Raw genomic sequence first — 25,570 nt, 5'->3', positions numbered from 1 at the left:
GGCTACAATCCCTGTCATTAACGTCTGACAAGCAAACATTTAGGTATCTCTCCTCAGCAGTCGCAGCCTGTGGAAGATCTGTTTGTTTCTCAGATTCCTGGGAATCTATTTGAGCCAGGCATATGGTTGACTGCACTAACTTGATTTGGGACCAAACATCCAGTGATACCAACAAAGCTGTTCAGATTGTCTGGACTTGTGTGACCTGTTTCGATATCTTGATCTATTCTGTTGTGGTAATCTGCTTCAACTTCTATGGATGGCAGTTCCTGCGAGACATTTGACACTTGTGATGGGTTCTACTGTGACGAGACCTGCTGATGTTTCATTAATTTGCATGTTGTGTAACATATGCGGCCCAACTGTAAGGATGTCACTTCATAATCCTATTCTCAGTGCGTGTTCAATGAGGCCTTGTGTATCCAGTGTTAATTGTAGCATGGAGGAGTTTATATCCATTTTTAAGACCGCTCCACCCACAATATTATCGCTGACCAAGACTTACTGATGACTTCAGAACTTGGATGATGACCTATGTCCCGTTTCCGCTCGTCAGTTTCTTAAGATTCTCTGACTGTTTGATAGATGGACGATTTATTATTTCACATCCTATGATTGTGTATGGTTTAAATTTGAGAGGGCCTCAAATGGAATCACGGATTTCTCTAGGAGCTGAAATTGTGAGCAAAGTGTACGAATATTGGTGCCGAATTCTATGATGACTAAAAATATTTGAATTGTTGTACTCAGTAAAAATTCCCGAAATAATGAAATTCACAGCATCTAGAACTACGTAAGTACAAAAGAATCATTATTTCGTAAACATAACGCATGTGTCACAGCTTAAAGTAGAATCTAAATTTCTTTAATCGACTGTACTTCTTCTTAGGTTCATTGTGTGTCTGTTTGACTGCGTATTGGATGTAGACACTGAGTGGTTCAGGATGTACTAATTAGTGTTGAACTTAACAACTGAAATTGAAAAAGACTAGCCTGGTTCCTGGAATTGTATCTAACCAACATGTGTACTTAAATCACTGTTATCTAGAAACGGAACCATAGATTTTCCAACACTATTCTCACCCAAGAAAAAATGTTGGATCTTCATATCCTCAAGTTACAAATAATGTGGCTTTATTTGAAACATATTTCTCACATTGACAAGAGGATTCACTTGAGGATAAATAGAATTTGATATGAAATCATCCGAACGGTAATCACGTTTGAAATCACTTAGAACTCATGTTTCACACTGACCAAGTCTCTCATCAGAAACAAATGTATTATGAGGACAAATTGCACTTTATATGACCTCGAGATTTAATACTTCTGGAATATTTTCCTCAAATTTATTGGGAATTTCTTTTGAGAACAATGGATCACGAGAAAAATCAGCATCTATTCAAAATCGCATTAGATTTCTGATCATGACTTGACCCATTCAACATATTTTTCTCATTTTTGTAAGAGTTTTCATCAAAGATATGAGAATCATTAAGACATCTCATATCTGGGGAAATATCATGAGAAATCTGATAAGAATTTGATTCATTAGAAACTTTTGTCCCACAATGATTTTGACTTTCATTTCATGCACTTGTATTAATTGCGCTGTTCCAGTTATTTTCTGAATACGAGGTCCTCCAGCTTTCCCGTCAAATATCACGCGATGTATGAGTTTATTTTGGTTGGAGTTTAGTTTCAGAGTTATGCTAGGTTAACGAAGCTTCGTTTGATTACGAACTGAGATGTGACTCTAGCTACTTGTGTCAACAATAAAGCTATGAAATGAACCAAGGAGGGTATATAATTGCTTTTGACTATGGACATTACCTTCCGAAATCGTGGATAAAGATAAACGATCACTGGAAACGCCCAACTTAATAAAATACGAACTACGGAGTTTATAATCACTTGTGGCAAAGTGAACAGTAGCTCTGCAAACAGATTTTATGTGTCCCATAATTCCAAACTTAAAGCATTTGGCATGACGAAAGACACATGAATTACGTAGATGAAACTTATCATTAGTTAGGCATTTACCAAATCTGTGCTCACCTCAGTAACCTGCTTTGCAACTTCTCGATGAATTGATATCTGGATGACCTTTAGTATGCATTGGATTGAGACGATCAAATAATGTAGAATTCTTGATGTTTCACTTTTTGAAATTTTGCTTCTTCATAGGACTGAAATTAGTACATTTTACATAATTTACTAGTAGTTCCTTGAAAGCTGCGTAGGAAAATGAAATAGACTTATCTAAAAGTGTCCGTGTATAGTAAACTGAAGGCATCCTTTCTGATGAATGTAAGGACGTAAGCCACAGTTTTGTCATCCCTTACATCTTTCCTGGTGATACTCCAGATTTCAAACCTTTCCATGTAATCTTTGAAAGCTTCAGAATTCGAGCGTATGTCCAATTGTTCAAACACAGGCTCCATCATAAAGTCAATATGATGATTAGGAGAATTCAAACTAAAGTACCAACCAGGAATTCTAGAAATAGTACAATTTAAGTTAAATGGAACTATGTGAGCACAAACGAATGAATTTGGGAATCGTAATCAGCGGGCAACCAAGTACAAAAGAATCACTAGTTTGCACAAATACCTTGAATTCCCATGGATTTATTGTCGCACCTCGAGATGCAGTGCTCCAGTTGACCTCCAGCTCATCTGTTAATGGGCATATAAAAATATTTCTTCTAAAACAAGGAAGCATCTCTTGTTAGACTAATATTTACCCTCTCCTCAGGTACGGAAATCAGAAGACAGTGTGATATGCAGTCAAACTAATTAGGTACACACGCTTCAGCAGTCAGTAGACGAATATATGAGTGGTATTACTCACATAAAATTTTGTCTATGCCTGCCTGCAGTAATAAAAGAAATTATTGAGTAGTCTATCACGTCAGGTACGAGGATCTGGTGTGATTTAATAACTTGTTTGGATCCATCCAACTTAGTGCTTATTTTTATAACATAATGTCGGTAGGATTCTGAACATCTTGGCGGTGATTCATGGAAGTGGGCATCAGTCTTCAGAACATGACTCACTGTTACCTATGGATCATTGTGGGACAAAACTGAGGAAACCGACTATTATCCAATGCAATGGTTATTTTTCTTCATATCTCTAATCTCTACAATGATACGCATAAACTAGGTCTTAGACCAGCTAACCAGGACGTTCAGATTGACCCGAAGTGCACACACAGATGCATCCCCAAGTGCTTCTCTCCAGATTTACATACCACCAGTATATGGCAACACTGGGAATTTGATGATATATATACGTATTCAGTACTCCACTAAATACTGATTTCTATGAAGAACACTTGGAGTTTATCCTTTCTGATCGAAAGATCCCGACCCAGTAAAATCAGAAACCAGGAATGTAGGGGTTCGAATATGCATTTGGAAGGTATTCGTAGTGTCGAAAAGTGTTTGACTTAGTCTGACTAGCTGTTGCGAAGGATGTGTTTCAGGGTGTACGCAATGGTGATCTGATGCACGTGCGCGATCTAACGCTTTCAGCTAGGGTGTATCCAGTAAAACTACTGAGGTCAGAAACATTGTCGGGGACCGACAGGAATATTTGTTTTGGGATCTATATGCCGCTGCAGAGCTTTCAAGTCCAGCCTAAATGGAAAATAAGTGCCTATAGGTTGGAGCTTTGGTATATTAAAGAAAAACCGAACTAGAAAATTTAGAAGTTCAGTTTTAGGTACTGTGTTGGATCCATGACAATATATGTTTCCCTTTAGGAGTCTTTCAGTAGACCTGATTGGACTTATTTGGACATAAGGAAATGTGGAATTTTGTCCACTTCTCCTGAAAAGTAATAATTTTTTGTGACGTCTGATACATGCGATTTTCATTGATTTGCCACTAAAGCGACTTTGTCTATCTCTTTCTTGCCATAGGGAAGCTGGCTATGCACGATAATCCCTTAATGAAATCATGCCCGATGTTCAACGAGTTGTTGGTTTTCATGGACGTTTTAGTGGTCTTCTAAATCATTCTAAAAAATATCTTGACATCCATAGTGGGATTGACAAGTCTACAGATTGATAATTCAAATTAGCGACTGGTAACTAGAATGAAAATAATATACAGTAACAAGAATCGGGAAAGTTTAGACCCAAAATCAGTTTTAAAGTTTAGAATTAGATAGCAATCTTAAAATAAAACTAGTCGTAATGAAACATATTTGGTGTACAGTAGTTGAAATAGTCATTCTCTGCAGATTCCCCGAAATATGTAAGTGCCCAACTACCATCTTTATGACTTTTAAAAAAGTGATGTGATACTTTTATAATGACCCAGAATGGCTTCTCAATGAATTATCATTTATTCCCCCCATTTCTTTTTTCATAATCTTTAATCTTTGCTTAGAGGAATCACCAACCCATTGAGATTGCGTACCTCAATTCGTCAAGAATCAGCTTCTCATAATTTATCTATACTTATTTAAAATAATTTATGACATTAGCATCTAGTTGTTTATCTGCGCTGCCAGGGTCCATCTTGGTCGGCTTCGGGACATACATATCGCTTCGTGTAAGTTGCTTTGTTTTATCCCATCGATACCAAATATCGTTCATCATTTCCCAGGTTCTTTACTTTAGGGGCAACCACCCATGTTTCGCGTGTAGATGATTATAATATTGTCGGTTGTAATGGTGTCACAGTAACGTGAATCTCCAAGATTTACATGTAAACGTACTTCATTCCGATTACGTAGTTTAGGGTCGGTGGTGAATGTTCCTCAAGAGAAGTCTTACTTCGTGTTGTTGCTAGATAATCTGTTTGTCACATTTGGAGACCACTGGCTACAGACACGCAAATACAACTTGTTTAGATTTAGATTTATTTGTTGAGCACTGTTGACCAAACATTTTGCCCCAATCTCTCTATTTTGGGGTTTTCCCCAAAGCTTGGAGAAATCCACTAAACGGACAGAATTCTCCCCAAAATTGAAAGATTGGGACGTTAGTTTGTTTTTATTAAGCTTCTACTAGTGTAAATTCTCTTCAATAAGTTGATTAAAAATATGGACACTCCCTCAGTTAGTGGTTTCTAAGAATTGGCAACCCAATGGGAGGACCTGTGATGCCTAGGGGATATCGTCTGTTCTCGTCTTCTCAATCTTGTTTCCCATGAGTTATCCTGGCGTAGTTGTGGGAGGGGGGGAGATATAGCAGGTCCAAGCTCATTTAGTATCCTGTACATCAAAATTAGTTCACCTCAAGTTTCTAAAAGACTTCTCTGGTCTGTATGGTAAGCCTCAGTTCCGAAGTTTCCCAGAAAGCTGCCTACTACTTAGAACGAAAGTTTGTGGCCTGAATACAGTATTTAGTTTGGGCTTTATATGGCCTGTATATACCATATATAACATATTTGTATCCAACTTAGTAAATGGTCATAACACTCATGTAGTTCCAATCCCTCTAACCCTGGTTAGTAGTAAGCCGTAGTCTTTGGTCGTAACTCTCACCCATAATTCATTGAGACAAGATTAGGGGCACTGACGCTTCACACAACCAACATAAACATGTCTGACGTGTCTATAGACTTGATGATAATGATAGATGTTGGCTACTTTTAGAACAGCTTGTCAGGGAGTCTAGACCGGTCTGGGGTGCCCACATCGTCATCTTCGTCACTTTCTAGATCTTTAGTTTGCCTGTGTAAAGTAGCATCGACGATTCACTCATATTAATTAAAAAAACTGAAAGATCTAAAATGATGCCTCGCGGTACTTCATGAAGTATTAATTCCCTCAAGGAGCATTTAGTCTTTTTTTGCCTATCAAAAAGTCTTTGATCCACTTAAGCGCGGATCCAAAAACTAAACCTCTCAGTTTCAATAGGAACATACTATGTGGCACCCTATCAAACGCTCATCTGAAGTTTTCCAGTCAGTCAGTAACAACGTAAAACTTTGTACGTGCGTACATCAGTTCGAGTTGCCATACCACATTAGCACGGATGCAGTTGTCGATTCAAATCCTCTAGTTGTAGAGGTAGTAAAAGTATAAGCAGTAATCGGAAAGATTAGGGTTTGAAGATGTTATTCAAGGAGTATAATCCAGTGAAATAAATTTGGAAGAAAACAAAGTGCATGAAGAATTCAGAAGATTATAATTTCGGAGAACACAGAGTAGATGCACCTGCTCACACCATTGCAAACGATTTTGAGCCATGTCATTCAAGGTCTCTAACCATCGGTTGCTGTCGTCTCACGGATCCCAACCAGGTAGTCTACACCTACCAATATGGCTCAGTCCATTTGTGAGTGACTTCAAGGATTTGTTCCCTGTTTTGGTCTGGTCGCCCCTAGCTTTCTTCCAACCTACTCCTACACCATGAAACATCGCACGTCGTGGCAGTCGGTGGATGGACATACGTAATACATGACCCAGCCATTTCAACTGATGAAGTTCCATTACTTCATCAATTGATTTTCCATCCTTATTAGTACCCGTTTCCTAACAACTGTGTTACTTAATCGATGGTCCCAGGATATACGAGCAATGTGTTAGAAGACAACTATGATCAAATACTAGTAACCTACGAATATTCTCTACTCTTACGGGCCATATTTCACTGCCATAAAGTAGGATGGAGTGAACTGCTGCGCAGTAAAGCGTCATTTGGTTGGTAGACGGATATTTCGCCTACTCCATAAATGACGCAAGTTGGCAAAAGCTAGTCGAGCCTTCTGTATCCGTGCTGAAATTTCGCCACACATCAGGCTACAAGAGCTGATGAGACTCAAGATAAGTGAAGCGGTCGACCCGCTGAACTACTTCATTCCCTGTCATTAGTTTAGATGTCAATGCAACCCAATCCTGAAGCAACATTTTTCATTTTGAAGTTTTAACAAACAACATTCATTAATTGCATGTGGGGCTAATCCTAAGTTAAAATTAGGAGCATGTGTAAAGATCGTCTCAAAATAATCAGCTATGGCTTTTGCTTTAACATTGTTTTCTGTCATTCGCGATGCACTTCCTTTCGTAATTAGCTTAGGGTTCCATGGGTGGGTTTTGTAATAGACTTATGTGAATAATCGTTTCGACTTCTTGGTTTCAGTTGGCATCAGTTGGTTTCTGTACTTCTGAATGGCACGGATTGTACCGGTGCATTTATTCCTGGTCGATTTGTACTAAGACTAGTAAACCTCAAATCTGACTTTGGATGTAGGGCAGTGTATCTAAGTATAGTACTTTCCGTTAGTCTTTAATTTTCACTGAATCAGTAAAAGCAAGCACTGCTCAGGTCTCGATTTCATAGTCACCTTGGGTGATTATAGTCCATTTTGTTTATTTTCCTTCAGAAAACACAAGTTATCCAGTGGGCAAGATTCGACCAATAATTTAACCCCTTTTTGGTCCCATGTTTGGATTTCCCATTGACGTGGTACAGTTTACTTTCAATTGAGAGGTCAAATATTAAAGTCCAGTCCTTTGAGCGGATATATATACTGGTACAAGAGGGCACCAAATACATATGCGCCACACTCTGTCATCCTATTTGTATGAGGGCTGGGATACTGCCCGTGTGCGCAAACCGAGACATGTGGTCACTCCTCGGGCCTTTGACCTAGAGGTCGAATCCACAAGTCAACGGGACAACTTTAGCAGATGCAGTCCCATGATAGCCGGTGGCCAACAATAGGTTCATACGCCTTTTGTTTCCCCAGGATCCTGTAACCCATGTGTAACATCTGGGTTTTCCAACTACCCTAGATGAACCCTCAGTGTTCACCAACTAACGGAAATTCCAAAAATCAAATCACAGACTTAATGGTAGTTTTGTACATCATTCACAACTCAACATCTTGTTTCGTATTAATTCCTTTGAAGTATTCGGTAATTACTCTAACCGGTTGCTCTATGTCCCTTAAGTCACACTTTATGAATCAGTGACCCTACTTGGGTGCTAAACTGAAGTAATTGTAAGTAGAGTTATAGCCACTGCGCTACCCCTCTAGATCTGGGCTGAGTAAAACATGTAATCGTTCTTGTTTCCACTTGAAAATGTTTTCGTAGATGTTCGTTCGTCTATGCGTTGTTCAAAGCATGAAATTTCGAAATTAATGACTGAGCCAACCTGTAAAAAATAGGTCGAATGATAAAAATACGAATTTTTTGATCTCTATTTTGTCTTGAAAATCAAATAAAGAGGCCATTTTCCAGTGAAAAGTTCACGGACCGTTTCACCTTTTTATCTATACCTATTCATATAGACATGGTAAAAGACAAGTCATATTAAACAATAATCCAGTGTTGTCTAATTTTTTTATTCTGGAAATCTCCTGGTTCCAGTGATACATTTTGATTTACTCTTGTTGCAGAACAAAGAATGTCTGTCATCATTCGACTCCAAAACCTACCAATTTCAGCAAACGCCTCAAATATTCGACGCTTTTTCAGCGGGTTATCCATTCCTGAAGGGGGCGTGCACATCGTCGGGGGCACGGAAGGTGACGCATTTATTGCCTTTGCTACAGATGAAGATGCAAGAAAAGCTATGCTGCTTGATCGACAAACGATCAACGGGGCATCTGTTCGCCTGTTTCTGAGCAGTAAAGCCGAAATGCAGTCAATAATCGAATCTGCAAAAACTTCAGCCTTATTTTCTAGTGGAGGAAATCCGGTTTTATCTCTCTCTCTCTCTCAAAAGACTGAAACTATGCATGCACTAGATGTGACAGCTCCTACACTGCCCAGTTCCTTCCCATCGTACCGTAATGGAGCCACTCGTGAATCATTTGATGATTCCTCCAAGCAGTATCCTTACACCTATAGCAAAAGTGTAACCCTGGATCCCCCTCGTGGACAAATTGAATCAGCTGAACGTAACAACCCGGACAAATATCCCGAAAATTTACCTCCAGATAGACCTCATTTTAGTCAGGATCGAGATTATAGTTACAATAACCAACCTAACATGCATTCAAGGTATGATGCGATACGAGACTTCCCACCAACTAACGACTATGGTCCAAGAGATACATACTTGAATAACCGAGGTGACTTGGGACATAGATCTTATCGCGATGATTACGATTATAGTAGGCACCCGCCATCGATTACTTCTGAAGACAACTTCGTCCCGAGAGGCAAAGACAATGAAGGCAAAAGTAGTCCAAGGGACTCTTATGCTGATCCTTATTCTGCACTACACGTCTCGGATGGTATGACGACAGATTATGATAAGTACCGTGCACAATCTCCTAGAGTATTCAATGATCGCTTCCCTCCACATGATATTCAATCACGTGAATTTGGTCATGGAAATACCCACCCGTTTCCATCAGAATTTAGAAGTGGCCCGGGTCATCCGCTTGATCGTGAAACTGCATGCACTGATTCTAGGCTGCAAGAGGAACGCGATTTTTCTGTTAGACCTCCGTGGCTCAACGATAATGCACCCGTTTCAGGACCAAAGCGTCCATTCCAGCATCAGACTACAGACTTTGAAGAGTACCCACGAAAACGTCGACCACAACCCTCATCATATACTCGCCCATCTGACATAGTGCCTGGAGAAACTGATTACGTACTAAGAGTTTGTTTGCCCGCCCCAGAAGCTGGAATAAAGACTGTTTTCGAAGTTTTACGTGGCGTCCAAGTTGTTCCAAAATGGGGTATCCGGGTTGAAGAAGATTTGCTACAACGTCCCACTGGGTATGTGTTTATAATGATGACAACTCGTGATTCGTATGAACGAGCACTCAGTTTTAATAATCGTCCTCACAAAGGAGACGTGATAAAAGTGGTCAAATGCACTCTAAGTGAATTTTACAGTGTTAGTGATACAAACTTTACTTCAAAATGCCCTCCAGAGGTTGCCAAAAAACTTCCACCACCTGATCAGTTCTACCCTCCTCATTACAACGATGGTTGTCTTGAGCTAGCTGAGCTCCCATCTGATACCACCAAGACAGAAGTAGTTCGGTTTTTGGGTGCTCCTGGTCTAACTTGTGAAAATGTTGTACTGGCTCGGTTCCCTCCAAATGATAAGTCTGCACCACGCAGTACCAACTTAACTAGGGCACTAGTTACGCTTCCTTCTGCAGAGGATATCAAAATCCTTCTTTCTGCCAAACCACGGCCATTTCGACCAGATGTGGGACTTCCATCAGTGCGCTTAACACCAATATCAAAGCTGCAAGTCACTGCTTATTCAGCCTTAGCGATCGGTAGTAAATCTGAAAGTACTAAAGAGTCTATCAAACCACCTGTTCCTCGTGATGTCGATTCGGAGCCTACTAAACCACCTGGTGGCTTTTTGACATGTGCTTGTGTCAGTGGGTTTTCTCGCACAGTAAAAGATTCTGAAGTTCTGAATCTGTTTCCGTCCATCCTAATTCCTGGAGATGCGGTACGACTGGCTCCTGATGCTAATATTGCTTTCATTGATTTCATTAGTGAAAACAACTGTCGTCGTGCTGTAAATGAAGCATCGACTGAAGGTTCTAAGGCAAAACAGTCACATCCATCTCTTCATATAGAAGCCATTTCTCGAGAGGAAATGCTGAACCGTTTGGGTGCCGATCCAAAAGATGAACAACTCAACTTTGACAGACCTGGAAGATCTCGTGACAGAGATCCTCGGGAATCCCGCATCCATTGGGATCAACGCCAGCGTCCGTCACCTTCGAATCCATTTGAGAGCCGTCCCCCAAGTGTAGGCAGAGCTAAGTACGATGACTCTTACTATGACCGCCCCGCTGTACCTGCCCCTTTTGATGACCATCACGACTCCTTCCGTAGGTTCCGCCCGCCTGTGGATAATTTGCATTCTATCCCACCACACCAATCAGATATTTCATCTGTTCCGAGACAACCTGTTCCTCTTCCACATCGTCGCCCAGTTCCTGACTTTGTTACAGTTTTTGTCGGAAATCTTCCACCCGCATGCACAGTTGATCAACTAGCTGGAATAATGCGGGATTATTACTTCGTTCCGGGTTCGATAAGACTACGCCGTGATCCTCAAGGGCAGTTTGTTGGTGAAGCGTTAGTTGATTTCAAAACAAGTTACGAAGCTGATAGGGCGCTCAGAGGACTAAATGGATATCGAGTAGCCGGTCGACCCTTGGTATTGCATTTTGATCACCGGAAGTAACAGGTAAGATTTTTATTTATTTTATATTGTAGGACTACTCGTAAACTTTTTATGTAAAGTAACTCCTTGCATTTTTGAAAATCTTTGTGTAACTTAGTTATTTTCTGAGATTTGAAACTAGAATTTGACTCAATATATCAATCCCTTGAATAAGTCCTAGTCTTTTTTCTCATATATGGGTCAAATCGTACCCAATGACTAAGTTAGTTTGTACCGAAACATTTACGTGCATCCTCTCGATTCATTAGTATTTCCATATTTTGGGTGTGTTTATTGTAAGATCATTGTTAACATTTCCTTCAACATACTCTAAGCCAATGTTTCCAGATGATATCAAACTACACCAATTATTTCACAAATTGAGAACATAACTTATGGTGTAAATTAACTATAAAATCTCGCTTTGTAAGTATATTTGAAAGTTAGTCCACTGGTTAACTGCCAGTACTGTGAATACGTTTCTAATGGAGATATCTAGTGTAGGATTTCCGTATTCTCATTAATGATCACTTGTAGGATTTTGAAACAAATGTTTATTACCATCCAATCGATTATCAATGTTAAGGACGTCTTAACTCTTCATATTTGATGTGTTCGCATTTTACGATGGTGAAGTGTATATCGTTGACTTTATTCGTTCATAGTTCCTGTAAATTGTGATAAGTTTGTTCTTGTTTAATTTTCATAACACGATGACAAAGTATTTGTTACGTCAGTCTGGATTTCTGGTAAACATTTCATATGATATTTGATTTAGGGGGTCCAACGGATCGCGAACTTCCCATAAGTTCCATTAAATTTTAATATTTGTATATAACGTGAGAATTATTTAGTACAATAGGAAGGTAGGGGATATGCTATAAAATTCATCTAAAAAGAAATAGAACCCATCTAATTAAGTAGTTCAAGTAATGTCATAACCAAGATAGGTGTCTTCGACTAAAGGTGTGCGTCATATCAAATTTTAAAATTTGCTATCGAGAATTAATAGTACCGTCACCTACTGTATTCTAAACCATGTCACTGAATCGAGTTATCTTTGAGGTCCTATCTGGAGTGTTACAGTAACGCACTAACTCAAGCTATCCCTCACTACACCATACCATAGACTTTCTTCCCTCACACTGTCCCAGTGTCATCGAATCAAAGGTACGGTAATAATCACTGGTATACATTCTGCGTGCCATAGTTATTATTCTAAGGAGGTAGGGCTAATTGAATTATGGTCGTTATTATTTCTAACTCCAAGTATTCAGTGCCAACAGTCCTTCGTAAATAGCGATCATAGGTGGTTACTAAAAATCCTTTACCCGAAGTCAAGTTTTATTAGCATGGATCACATCACTGTACCACTCAGCTCTTATGCCTGAAATAGTTTTGTAAAATGTTACTGAACTGACATAAGAATCTGACTTTCTCTATCCGTAGATTAATTTAACCAGTCATATTATCATTATCACTCACATGACCCGTTGATACCATTTTAAAAGTGTATGCAAGAAAAAAATCTTGACAACCATGTAAATCAATCTGCTGATATATACCTAACCAAACGCCCATTATATGCATTTTGTAATCTTTTTTAAGAAATGAATAAGACAGTTATTTCAGAATGGTAGATATTTTGCAGTCAAGAGGCGTAATATAGCGGTCGAAGTCACTGTAACGAAGGTGAATTTGAGCTGCCAAAGTACTCTTTAGTGTTCTAAATGCATATAAAAGTTGTGAATTAACGAACTATTATCTCACGTTTTATTTCACCCATACTAGGATTGTAGTAGCCGATAGGTGGGAATAGCTCTCGGCGTCAATCAAATGCGTATATATTGTGTGCAATTTGACAATGAGATCCAATCACCAGGTTTCTTGACCGTTGAGTTTTGTAAAAGTTTTCGCTACAGAGAATTACGCTTCACCGATGAGCGTAAAAAAACATTACGAGTCCTTAAAAACCAAGAGTTGATAAGTACAGCATCTCACAGAGTTGCATGCAATTTTAGCTTACCGTCTTCAACCGACTGTTAGTAAGCCTCAAATCGACTCCTCTACCCTCAGTACGATGCTACAATCAGAAAGATTGGGCAACGAGCCTTAATTTACTTTAATAAAGTGCTTAAAATGACTTGACAAAATGGGAAATTTTGGATAATCATTGGAATCTTGAATACAAGTCTCGGATACATCATAAGACCGAAATTTCCCATTGTGCTTGTTACCTGTGTCTGTCTCTTGTTTGTGTCGAATACTACACGTTAACTCATATGTGGTTTCAATGAAGTCACACGTGTGGAACTTCTAGTCGAAATGAGAATTCCGACAACGATAGGGTAATTAGTCAAGTTTTAAATTTGAATAGAAGGATTAAGAGTTACATGCGAGCAATGCATTAGTGTAGGGCGGTATAAGATGCAGTTGTTTGCATTAACGTAATTTTGGCCTTTAATAACTACCCTATAAGACTAGTAATGTACGTTCTCATTTAAAGTTGTCACGGTTCCTGTAAAAGCATTTTAATCAGAGCGAATTTCTTTCCTTACGAACTTTTGATTTGAATTTCATATTCACAAGACAGTCAAGCGACGTGAGAAATTCGTTGGTTGGGTAGCAGGTGATAGATGTGCGTTCACACACCATTCATTCACTGACGATCATGGCGATAATATATTCGAGGTTTTCCGATTATATATCCATTGAACTGACTTCACCACCGGACATTCATGTACTATCCTTCCCTTTAGTAGAAGAACTCACCACAATAATGTGGTGAGGCCATAAACGCTCGACCATGTAAGTGTATTTTATGGAAAATAGCTGGACCCATCAAGTAAAAAAGAATATTACAGCTCAACTCAGGTCGTGTTGTTATTGTTATGGACTCATGCGTAGATCATATTTAGTCATGTTTTAAGAAAAAATGAGGATGGTAAAGGAAGGAAAATAGGCCTCGGAACGTAGTGATAGCCTCGGTGACGAAATGAATTATAGATGTTAGTCGTTTATCACAATAGTTTCATTGTCGGTTAGTCATCTGTTATTACTTATTCCAATCGTTAGTTGGCATGTGTTTTTTTCTGGACTGACGAACCTAGTATTAGCTAATTTAATTAAAGTTTTCAGCATTTCATTGTTTATAAATAAGGCTCTGTTGTTGAGAGTATTTTTTTAAAGATATTGATTTGTTATGCGTTTGAGCTGGACCGAACTGTAGAAAAGTTTTTTGTTTTTGTGTTTAACAAGTAAATGAAGCTTAAGTTTTGTCAAATTAAGTAACGCTCATGTTAATTTCCAAGTGATAGATTGAGTTAGGTAAATGTAACAATGAAAACTTCTTCTAATGATCTACTAAATTCTCTGTTGTATATCGTTTTGTGGAATAACCTGTTTGTCTTGAGTTGTGAAGAAAAAGTGGTATATAATTTGAGTGAAATAACGCCGGGTAATAAAGTTACTCGACTGAATATCATATTAGGAATATTTCAGGAAGATAGTTGGACACTTGATGATTATGATTCAATGCCGCTTTATATTCAGGTATTATATTCTTTGTAAATGGTTTTACTTATATTAAACGTATATAGGTTACTTAAATCGCAAGATTATGGAAAAGTAGATGTGGTTGATAGGGGTTTACCGAAACTAGTTGTTTAGTAGTTGTTTTATAAGTATGATATAGCTTGTAACAATAGCTTGTTGAAATGACTGTTATTTAATTTATTCTGTACATTTCTACTGTTTGAAAATAAATACAGACTAGACGCGAAGAAATGTTGCGCAAAATAATTGAATATTCTCAAATTTTGTACTTGATTTAAGTCTGATTGTAATAATTTGCACTTGTTTATTATTTTTATTTCAACACATAAATATCGGTACAAGAGGGCACCAAATATATATGCGCCACACCATATTTGTGTGTGTGTGGGCTGTGATACTGCCCGGGTGCCCAGACCGAAGCAGGTGGTTATCTTAGGGAGCCACACCCCGAGCCTTTGACCTGAAGGTTTGATCCACAAGGCAGTGGAACATCGTGAGGAGATGCATTCCTATGGTAGCCGGTGATCAGCGATTGGTTCATACTCCATTTGTTCCCGCAGGATACTGGAGCCCACGTGCACCACTGGTTTGGGATCCGGTTAAAGCGCCGGACATTCGCTTTTCGTCCTCTCATTTTCGTAAACAACACCCCCGCCACGAGAAGGCAATGAGTAGGACTTCCCTGACAGAGGCTGTATACGCGTGGCCGTGAGAGAGAGTGTATACACCGACTCCATTGTGGTCGATTCTGAGCCATGTCACCAAGAGTCTCCAACCATTGGTTACGACAGTCACGCGGACCCCAACCAAGTAGTCTGCATCTACCAACATGGCTCAGACAATTCTGACAAAAATGCAGACTAGGATCTGATATCTATTTTAAATTGTCCTATTGTCACTATCTCTTGTGTTGTTATTATTAAACTGACGGTCTCGACTTAATAGGCTCGCAGTACTACGATCTCTGAGCTTCACCTGTCCCGACCTTAATATCAATCTATAAACTGGTTAAAAACCTTAGGAATGTTGTAAGTCAAGGTTTACAAATATACCACTTGTTCTAATAGATATTTACCACATAAGGAAGTTCGTCATGTTTTAGGCATATAGTCGTTTGTCTCTACTTTTCGGTGCCTAGGTGACCTGTTTTTTAAGACAACTGATTATCCCCACTAACGACTAAAAAATATTTATTTCTTGGGACGAATGCTGAAAATGAAGCTTCATCTATAAAGACAAGCACAGGTGAAAGCATACTGATCCCTCATCTATACATATGAGAAATAATCACTGGAAAACTTGAGTAAAAACATGATGAATACACAAATTAAGAACTATCAAGCATGAAATCATTGAAATTTTGCCCAGTAAACCAGCTAGCTCACAAAGAACTAAAACTGAACGACTGACATAAGCGCTGCAACAAGTTATAAACGAACATCTGGAGACTCAGTGCTTAACCAATGTATTTTCACGCAAGAAGGCTATTCAGTCTGCTCTTTCACATGCAAATCAAGCTAAAAATTACTAGCATCATGAGCTGATACCACAGCTATGGTCGTTTTGAAGAGCTAGTCAACAATGAATTAGATGGGAGATGTCTAAGCTAATGAAGTGTAGGTGTAAGTATACAATCTTCTAGGAGTTCCATATACAAAAATAAGAGCGTCAACCATAAGCGAACGGCTAAATGTAGTGCTACACCAAGTTATTTCTTCATGTCTTAAACATTTGATTTCTCTTGGGTATTCAAGTAATAGTATTGAGGATTTACTGCCTTAAAGCCTGATGGCGAGACAACCTTAGCGATACTAAAGTGTACTAGAAGAGGGTCAAACATCTACTGCGGTCGAAATAAGGCCTTAAACAAATGAGAGCGATTGAGAGAAGTTAAGATTGTGAATTAGGACTTGGCTTTTCACCACGTTTTAACATATAATTAGCCATAAGGACGAACAAATTGTGCTCCAAAATCCGAGATTCGCAATCTCAGATCTGGCTGGTATATTTATAAACTAGTCTCGCGAGCCTATCAAAGCAAATGTGGGTCACGTATATGTAAAATCTAAAGCACAATCATCTCCACATACTTTTGTTAGGTGAACCGTTACCCATAGTGAATGAACATACTTGTTTATAATCGGTTACTTATGTATTGTTAAAAGAAAACAAGAATTTAAGGCTTCTAGTATATTGATTATTGTTTGGTTAATCAACTGCCGCGTGCAAGATTTCATTCTGAGGTGCAAAGAAAGCGGAGTGACACTAATTTGACTGATGGATGTTAAGTTGTTGCATAAGTGATGGTTTATGACTGGTTGGTCATGGACCGTTATTATTATTGATATTAAAATATTAAGTAACTTAGTTATTGAGAATTATGAAGCATGTAGAAATATGTATTTTGTATGTTATTACTTTAGTGAGTTCATTTAATGCGAATTCGCTAAAGCAGTTTAGGTTTGTGCAAGGGCTTTCTATGCCACGAATCATAGATTAAATGACAATACTCATTATTACTAAAAGTGTTAATCATCTGATCAGGCTGATTGAAATGGCTCAGATCTCAGATGAGTGGTCGGTGACTGAGAAAGTGTTGGGCGGTAGAAATTGCTGTCGCAACAGTTATGGCATAAAAAATAAGCACAAAAGAGTTGAACTCTATAATAATACATATATAACAAATAGCAAATGAATGAGGGAAATTAAAGAAAGTCACAGACTTGATACCAGGAATTCAACTGAAAATCCATTGATGTTCAGCAAATAGTGTAGTGGAGATTATGAGTTAAAATCAGGATAAACCCTATTGATCTAAGCGGGATATTATTTAGAGTACAGTGAAAGCAAAGAATTAACCACAACACATAGGGTAAACAGTGTTAAAATGAGTAATCTCGTTGTGTGTGTGTGTGAACCATGACTGCAAAGTTGGAGTTGACTCAACTCAAGTGATTTGACAAAACCATCTGAGAATTTTGTAGCGGTTCATGTCATTTGCATAATTTATGAATTTGTCGTGAAATTATGCACCATGAAAACGAGATATTTACATATGTAGACAAACATTCTCCAGTTAATAAACAGATTAGTAAGATGATATTTAATAATAGATTGATTTGTGAGTTGACGAACTATTGACTAACTTATCAATGTAAGTGGGAATAGCCGACAAGTTTTTATTCGAGTGGTGATTATCTATGTGGAATTGACAATTAGAATCGTAGTGATTATTTTCAGCGTCTGATCATGTCCATTATGTTCTGGAGGTCTTCATATATGTAGTTGAGTGGTGGTTGTACAAGTTTGGGATTTGTGAACGATGATGTTTAATATGGTGCTGTGGATTTTCAATGACGACGCTAAATGTTATGTACACATAAGTTGAACTGATGGGTAATCTATTTGTCAGTGAGAATTGATTGAATTAATCACTTACGACTTGAACATAAAGCGTCATATGTGGTTAATAGATGATGATGATGAGTGAATGGAGTTAATTTTTTGAAGTGGTATTGAGTTATTTATTGGGGAAGTGTTGAGTTTCACACTGCATATACATTTACTACGAAACAGTTAAAAGTAGGATATGAATAAAGAAAGTGTAGTAGGTGAGTTAATGTCAATGAAGTAGGCACGTTATTTTTATTAAGATAGTAGTACCTCTTTATGAATAGCTATCCCAAATATTGTTGGTTATAAGAGTGCATTGTTTAGTTCACAACTTCTGATTGGTCTGACCTAATTGTGCTATTTCGGTTAAATGACAAATGACCTTACTCTGTCTAATTATGTAAATGTTTAAGATTATTGTTTTGAGAATAGTTTTCGTGATATACCTGCCAACTTTGGAGAGTAGATTGTCGTTCTGATTGATTAGCATTACGCGCATTGCTGACAGATAATGCAAAATAAGCACCTAAGATAAGTCCGAGTATTCAGTTCATCAATAAGAACTGTCCTGATAATCATAAGCGGATATATAAGATTGTAAATAGCTCCGTATTACCGTGATGCTGCATCAATCAGAATACGGTCGTGACAGGTAACTGTGATGCTAGAGTTACAATGATATTTTTCCATGCAGATATAACAATCATGTTTAATTATGAATGATCCTCTAGTAGGGATTTGACAAACGGTATCCATTGCTATGCAACCCGTTTGGCACTATCTAAACACAAGAGTGTGTAGTTGCAAATGGAGATATTATATATGGAAGTGTATGTATGAAGTGCTAAACTCCAATGGTTATTATTATTGTTGTTGTTAATATTGCTATTCTCATTTCTTTCTCTTGTTCAAAATGTAATTCGATTGAGTTTGATAGAAGTTGCTTGAAAGTGTTTAATCGATGTGACAGCACAAAAGTTTGTCGATGACTGAACGTTCAGTGGATGATTAGAATTTCTATTATTAGAAGAGATGGAAAATAGTTTTGCGATAGTGCGATGAGGCGATGCTTGATATGAGGTTGTGATTATTAGGTGATGACTTCATTTTAACAGTATATTTGGTTGATGAGCTGGTTAGGATAGTAAAGGATTGTTGTGGAACATTGTGGATTGATATTAATTTAGCATTTCATCATGTGAAAGATGGTAGATATGAGAACGAGAGAGTTGGGGTTTGTGAGTAACCCATTAAGTTGAGATTGCTTATCATTTGTGGAAAACATGGAGAGGAAAGTGAAATGAATAGGCTATTTAGGAGCCCTATTGTTTTTGGTATGTAGTGCTGCGGAAGTTTGAGTGTTTCAGGTTTGATAGAGTATAATTAGATTATTTTAGACTAATAATTGGATATAGGTGGCCAGAGTGTGTATTCCTGGGAGATTGACCCCAGTAGTTTTTATTCCAATGTAACATGTCACTTAAGATTACAATGCAAAGACCAATTTCTCTTCTGTCTGTTACTACTCTAGTTTCGTGGACATCGACCGAGGGACCTTATGGCTTGTGGTGTTCTTTCAGCATGGATTCCTCACTATATTTCGTTTCAATTGGAACTGAATCAATTCGTGTATTTTTGTGAAGCAGTAGTCAGAGTGTGTAGTTGACAGACTCTAAATCAGCCTATTACCAATTCTTCAGTCCAATGTGTCTTTTGTGTACAAACTTACTCGATCGGAAAAGAGCTTTTTTACTATAGTTCCTCTATGACTTTTCTACTCGTTTGACCTGTTGTTACCGTTGCCGTTATGTGATCGGGTTTTCCTATTTGGCTGTAAAATAAATTCGGTTTGTCTGTAGTTTTATTTGTGTTGAACGAGTGGATTGTAGGGGTGTTTATATTTGGATTTAGGGTTGAAATGGTAATGAAGCAGCATATTTAGTGAGAATAGAATACTTTTGCGTAGACTGAATTGATGGAGGTTGTATAGATTTCAGTGAATGTTTCGTATGTTTCTTGACTTGACATTGATGGTTTTTATAAAAGTAACAGTTGATGGTTCTTTTCTCTTATTATTTGTACATAGCGTAACTACAATAATACAATATCCTACTAGGCTCAGTAAGATCGTTGAGCTTTTTTTTATCGACTTTGGAAGTTCTAGTCGAAATGAGAATTCCGACAACGATAGGGTAATTAGTCAAGTTTTAAATTTGAATAGAAGGATTAAGAGTTACATGCGAGCAATGCATTAGTGTAGGGCGGTATAAGATGCAGTTGTTTGCATTAACGTAATTTTGGCCTTTAATAACTACCCTATAAGACTAGTAATGTACGTTCTCATTTAAAGTTGTCACGGTTCCTGTAAAAGCATTTTAATCAGAGCGAATTTCTTTCCTTACGAACTTTTGATTTGAATTTCATATTCACAAGACAGTCAAGCGACGTGAGAAATTCGTTGGTTGGGTAGCAGGTGATAGATGTGCGTTCACACACCATTCATTCACTGACGATCATGGCGATAATATATTCGAGGTTTTCCGATTATATATCCATTGAACTGACTTCACCACCGGACATTCATGTACTATCCTTCCCTTTAGTAGAAGAACTCACCACAATAATGTGGTGAGGCCATAAACGCTCGACCATGTAAGTGTATTTTATGGAAAATAGCTGGACCCATCAAGTAAAAAAGAATATTACAGCTCAACTCAGGTCGTGTTGTTATTGTTATGGACTCATGCGTAGATCATATTTAGTCATGTTTTAAGAAAAAATGAAGATGGTAAAGGAAGGAAAATAGGCCTCGGAACGTAGTGATAGCCTCGGTGACGAAATGAATTATAGATGTTAGTCGTTTATTACAATAGTTTCATTGTCGGTTAGTCATCTGTTATTACTTATTCCAATCGTTAGTTGGCATGTGTTTTTTTCTGGACTGACGAACCTAGTATTAGCTAATTTAATTAAAGTTTTCAGCATTTCATTGTTTATAAATAAGGCTCTGTTGTTGAGAGTATTTTTTTAAAGATATTGATTTGTTATGCGTTTGAGCTGGACCGAACTGTAGAAAAGTTTTTTGTTTTTGTGTTTAACAAGTAAATGAAGCTTAAGTTTTGTCAAATTAAGTAACGCTCATGTTAATTTCCAAGTGATAGATTGAGTTAGGTAAATGTAACAATGAAAACTTCTTCTAATGATCTACTAAATTCTCTGTTGTATATCGTTTTGTGGAATAACCTGTTTGTCTTGAGTTGTGAAGAAAAAGTGGTATATAATTTGAGTGAAATAACGCCGGGTAATAAAGTTACTCGACTGAATATCATATTAGGAATATTTCAGGAAGATAGTTGGACACTTGATGATTATGATTCAATGCCGCTTTATATTCAGGTATTATATTCTTTGTAAATGGTTTTACTTATATTAAACGTATATAGGTTACTTAAATCGCAAGATTATGGAAAAGTAGATGTGGTTGATAGGGGTTTACCGAAACTAGTTGTTTAGTAGTTGTTTTATAAGTATGATATAGCTTGTAACAATAGCTTGTTGAAATGACTGTTATTTAATTTATTCTGTACATTTCTACTGTTTGAAAATAAATACAGACTAGACGCGAAGAAATGTTGCGCAAAATAATTGAATATTCTCAAATTTTGTACTTGATTTAAGTCTGATTGTAATAATTTGCACTTGTTTATTATTTTTATTTCAACACATAAATATCGGTACAAGAGGGCACCAAATATATATGCGCCACACCATATTTGTGTGTGTGTGGGCTGTGATACTGCCCGGGTGCCCAGACCGAAGCAGGTGGTTATCTTAGGGAGCCACACCCCGAGCCTTTGACCTGAAGGTTTGATCCACAAGGCAGTGGAACATCGTGAGGAGATGCATTCCTATGGTAGCCGGTGATCAGCGATTGGTTCATACTCCATTTGTTCCCGCAGGATACTGGAGCCCACGTGCACCACTGGTTTGGGATCCGGTTAAAGCGCCGGACATTCGCTTTTCGTCCTCTCATTTTCGTAAACAACACCCCCGCCACGAGAAGGCAATGAGTAGGACTTCCCTGACAGAGGCTGTATACGCGTGGCCGTGAGAGAGAGTGTATACACCGACTCCATTGTGGTCGATTCTGAGCCATGTCACCAAGAGTCTCCAACCATTGGTTACGATAGTCACGCGGACCCCAACCAAGTAGTCTGCATCTACCAACATGGCTCAGACAATTCTGACAAAAATGCAGACTAGGATCTGATATCTATTTTAAATTGTCCTATTGTCACTATCTCTTGTGTTGTTATTATTAAACTGACGGTCTCGACTTAATAGGCTCGCAGTACTACGATCTCTGAGCTTCACCTGTCCCGACCTTAATATCAATCTATAAACTGGTTAAAAAACCTTAGGAATGTTGTAAGTCAAGGTTTACAAATATACCACTTGTTCTAATAGATATTTACCACATAAGGAAGTTCGTCATGTTTTAGGCATATAGTCGTTTGTCTCTACTTTTCGGTGCCTAGGTGACCTGTTTTTTAAGACAACTGATTATCCCCCACTAACGACTAAAAAATATTTATTTCTTGGGACGAATGCTGAAAATGAAGCTTCATCTATAAAGACAAGCACAGGTGAAAGCATACTGATCCCTCATCTATACATATGAGAAATAATCACTGGAAAACTTGAGTAAAAACATGATGAATACACAAATTAAGAACTATCAAGCATGAAATCATTGAAATTTTGCCCAGTAAACCAGCTAGCTCACAAAGAACTAAAACTGAACGACTGACATAAGCGCTGCAACAAGTTATAAACGAACATCTGGAGACTCAGTGCTTAACCAATGTATTTTCACGCAAGAAGGCTATTCAGTCTGCTCTTTCACATGCAAATCAAGCTAAAAATTACTAGCATCATGAGCTGATACCACAGCTATGGTCGTTTTGAAGAGCTAGTCAACAATGAATTAGATGGGAGATGTCTAAGCTAATGAAGTGTAGGTGTAAGTATACAATCTTCTAGGAGTTCCATATACAAAAATAAGAGCGTCAACCATAAGCGAACGGCTAAATGTAGTGCTACACCAAGTTATTTCTTCATGTCTTAAACATTTGATTTCTCTTGGGTATTCAAGTAATAGTATTGAGGATTTACTGCCTTAAAGCCTGATGGCGAGACAACCTTAGCGATACTAAAGTGTACTAGAAGAGGGTCAAACATCTACTGCGGTCGAAATAAGGCCTTAAACAAATGAGAGCGATTGAGAGAAGTTAAGATTGTGAATTAGGACTTGGCTTTTCACCACGTTTTAACATATAATTAGCCATAAGGACGAACAAATTGTGCTCCAAAATCCGAGATTCGCAATCTCAGATCTGGCTGGTATATTTATAAACTAGTCTCGCGAGCCTATCAAAGCAAATGTGGGTCACGTATATGTAAAATCTAAAGCACAATCATCTCCACATACTTTTGTTAGGTGAACCGTTACCCATAGTGAATGAACATACTTGTTTATAATCGGTTACTTATGTATTGTTAAAAGAAAACAAGAATTTAAGGCTTCTAGTATATTGATTATTGTTTGGTTAATCAACTGCCGCGTGCAAGATTTCATTCTGAGGTGCAAAGAAAGCGGAGTGACACTAATTTGACTGATGGATGTTAAGTTGTTGCATAAGTGATGGTTTATGACTGGTTGGTCATGGACCGTTATTATTATTGATATTAAAATATTAAGTAACTTAGTTATTGAGAATTATGAAGCATGTAGAAATATGTATTTTGTATGTTATTACTTTAGTGAGTTCATTTAATGCGAATTCGCTAAAGCAGTTTAGGTTTGTGCAAGGGCTTTCTATGCCACGAATCATAGATTAAATGACAATACTCATTATTACTAAAAGTGTTAATCATCTGATCAGGCTGATTGAAATGGCTCAGATCTCAGATGAGTGGTCGGTGACTGAGAAAGTGTTGGGCGGTAGAAATTGCTGTCGCAACAGTTATGGCATAAAAAATAAGCACAAAAGAGTTGAACTCTATAATAATACATATATAACAAATAGCAAATGAATGAGGGAAATTAAAGAAAGTCACAGACTTGATACCAGGAATTCAACTGAAAATCCATTGATGTTCAGCAAATAGTGTAGTGGAGATTATGAGTTAAAATCAGGATAAACCCTATTGATCTAAGCGGGATATTATTTAGAGTACAGTGAAAGCAAAGAATTAACCACAACACATAGGGTAAACAGTGTTAAAATGAGTAATCTCGTTGTGTGTGTGTGTGAACCATGACTGCAAAGTTGGAGTTGACTCAACTCAAGTGATTTGACAAAACCATCTGAGAATTTTGTAGCGGTTCATGTCATTTGCATAATTTATGAATTTGTCGTGAAATTATGCACCATGAAAACGAGATATTTACATATGTAGACAAACATTCTCCAGTTAATAAACAGATTAGTAAGATGATATTTAATAATAGATTGATTTGTGAGTTGACGAACTATTGACTAACTTATCAATGTAAGTGGGAATAGCCGACAAGTTTTTATTCGAGTGGTGATTATCTATGTGGAATTGACAATTAGAATCGTAGTGATTATTTTCAGCGTCTGATCATGTCCATTATGTTCTGGAGGTCTTCATATATGTAGTTGAGTGGTGGTTGTACAAGTTTGGGATTTGTGAACGATGATGTTTAATATGGTGCTGTGGATTTTCAATGACGACGCTAAATGTTATGTACACATAAGTTGAACTGATGGGTAATCTATTTGTCAGTGAGAATTGATTGAATTAATCACTTACGACTTGAACATAAAGCGTCATATGTGGTTAATAGATGATGATGATGAGTGAATGGAGTTAATTTTTTGAAGTGGTATTGAGTTATTTATTGGGGAAGTGTTGAGTTTCACACTGCATATACATTTACTACGAAACAGTTAAAAGTAGGATATGAATAAAGAAAGTGTAGTAGGTGAGTTAATGTCAATGAAGTAGGCACGTTATTTTTATTAAGATAGTAGTACCTCTTTATGTATGGATATCCCTAATATTATGGTTTTATTTCAATGGTTTTTCTATTTTTTAATTACTCTGGGAATTTTTCGTTCTCTACATATCTCTGTTTTTGTTGCTTTTCGTATATTGATTTGTAATTTTATAATATTCATCAGTTCCTATTTCCTTATATGATCCCGATTGTTCAGTTTAAGTAGCACTAGTTGTTTCTCTTATATCTTTTTGTTTTGTTTTTCTCTATTTCTTTTTGCTGATATCGTTTTTTCTGTGTATTCTTACTACTATCTACAAGAATGACTAATTGTTCCAATGAGTCTAATATTGATTGTGTATCTGTTTTGGTTTCTAACCTTCGAATTTCTAATTACCCTTTATGAATATTTACAATTCAGTTATATCATACGTTTTTATTTCTTATTTACTGTATATTTTTCGTATGTT

At 37.5% G+C, this 25,570-nt stretch overlaps 1 protein-coding gene across 1 annotated transcript; it reads left to right on the top strand.

Annotated features, from left to right (window-relative positions):
* The first annotated feature begins 4,506 nt into the window (after positions 1-4,506).
* Positions 4,507-25,498, top strand: RBM12B (RNA binding motif protein 12B). The gene is made up of 2 exons (XM_051217639.1): positions 4,507-4,565; positions 8,367-25,498. Exon 2 carries the CDS (start codon positions 8,375-8,377, stop codon positions 11,144-11,146), a length of 2,772 nt encoding a protein of 923 aa, XP_051065058.1. The 5' UTR covers positions 4,507-4,565; positions 8,367-8,374; the 3' UTR covers positions 11,147-25,498.
* The last annotated feature ends 72 nt before the right edge of the window (positions 25,499-25,570 follow it).

This window comes from Schistosoma haematobium, chromosome 5, assembly GCF_000699445.3.
Source record: "Schistosoma haematobium chromosome 5, whole genome shotgun sequence".
Classification (NCBI taxonomy): Eukaryota; Metazoa; Platyhelminthes; class Trematoda; order Strigeidida; family Schistosomatidae; genus Schistosoma; species Schistosoma haematobium.
This window is presented reverse-complemented; position numbering and strand designations above follow the sequence as displayed.

Excerpts from the sequence above, each read along its gene's own strand:
- RBM12B (XM_051217639.1), top strand. The coding sequence starts at position 8,375 with ATGTCTGTCATCATTCGACTCCAAAACCTACCAATTTCAGCAAACGCC.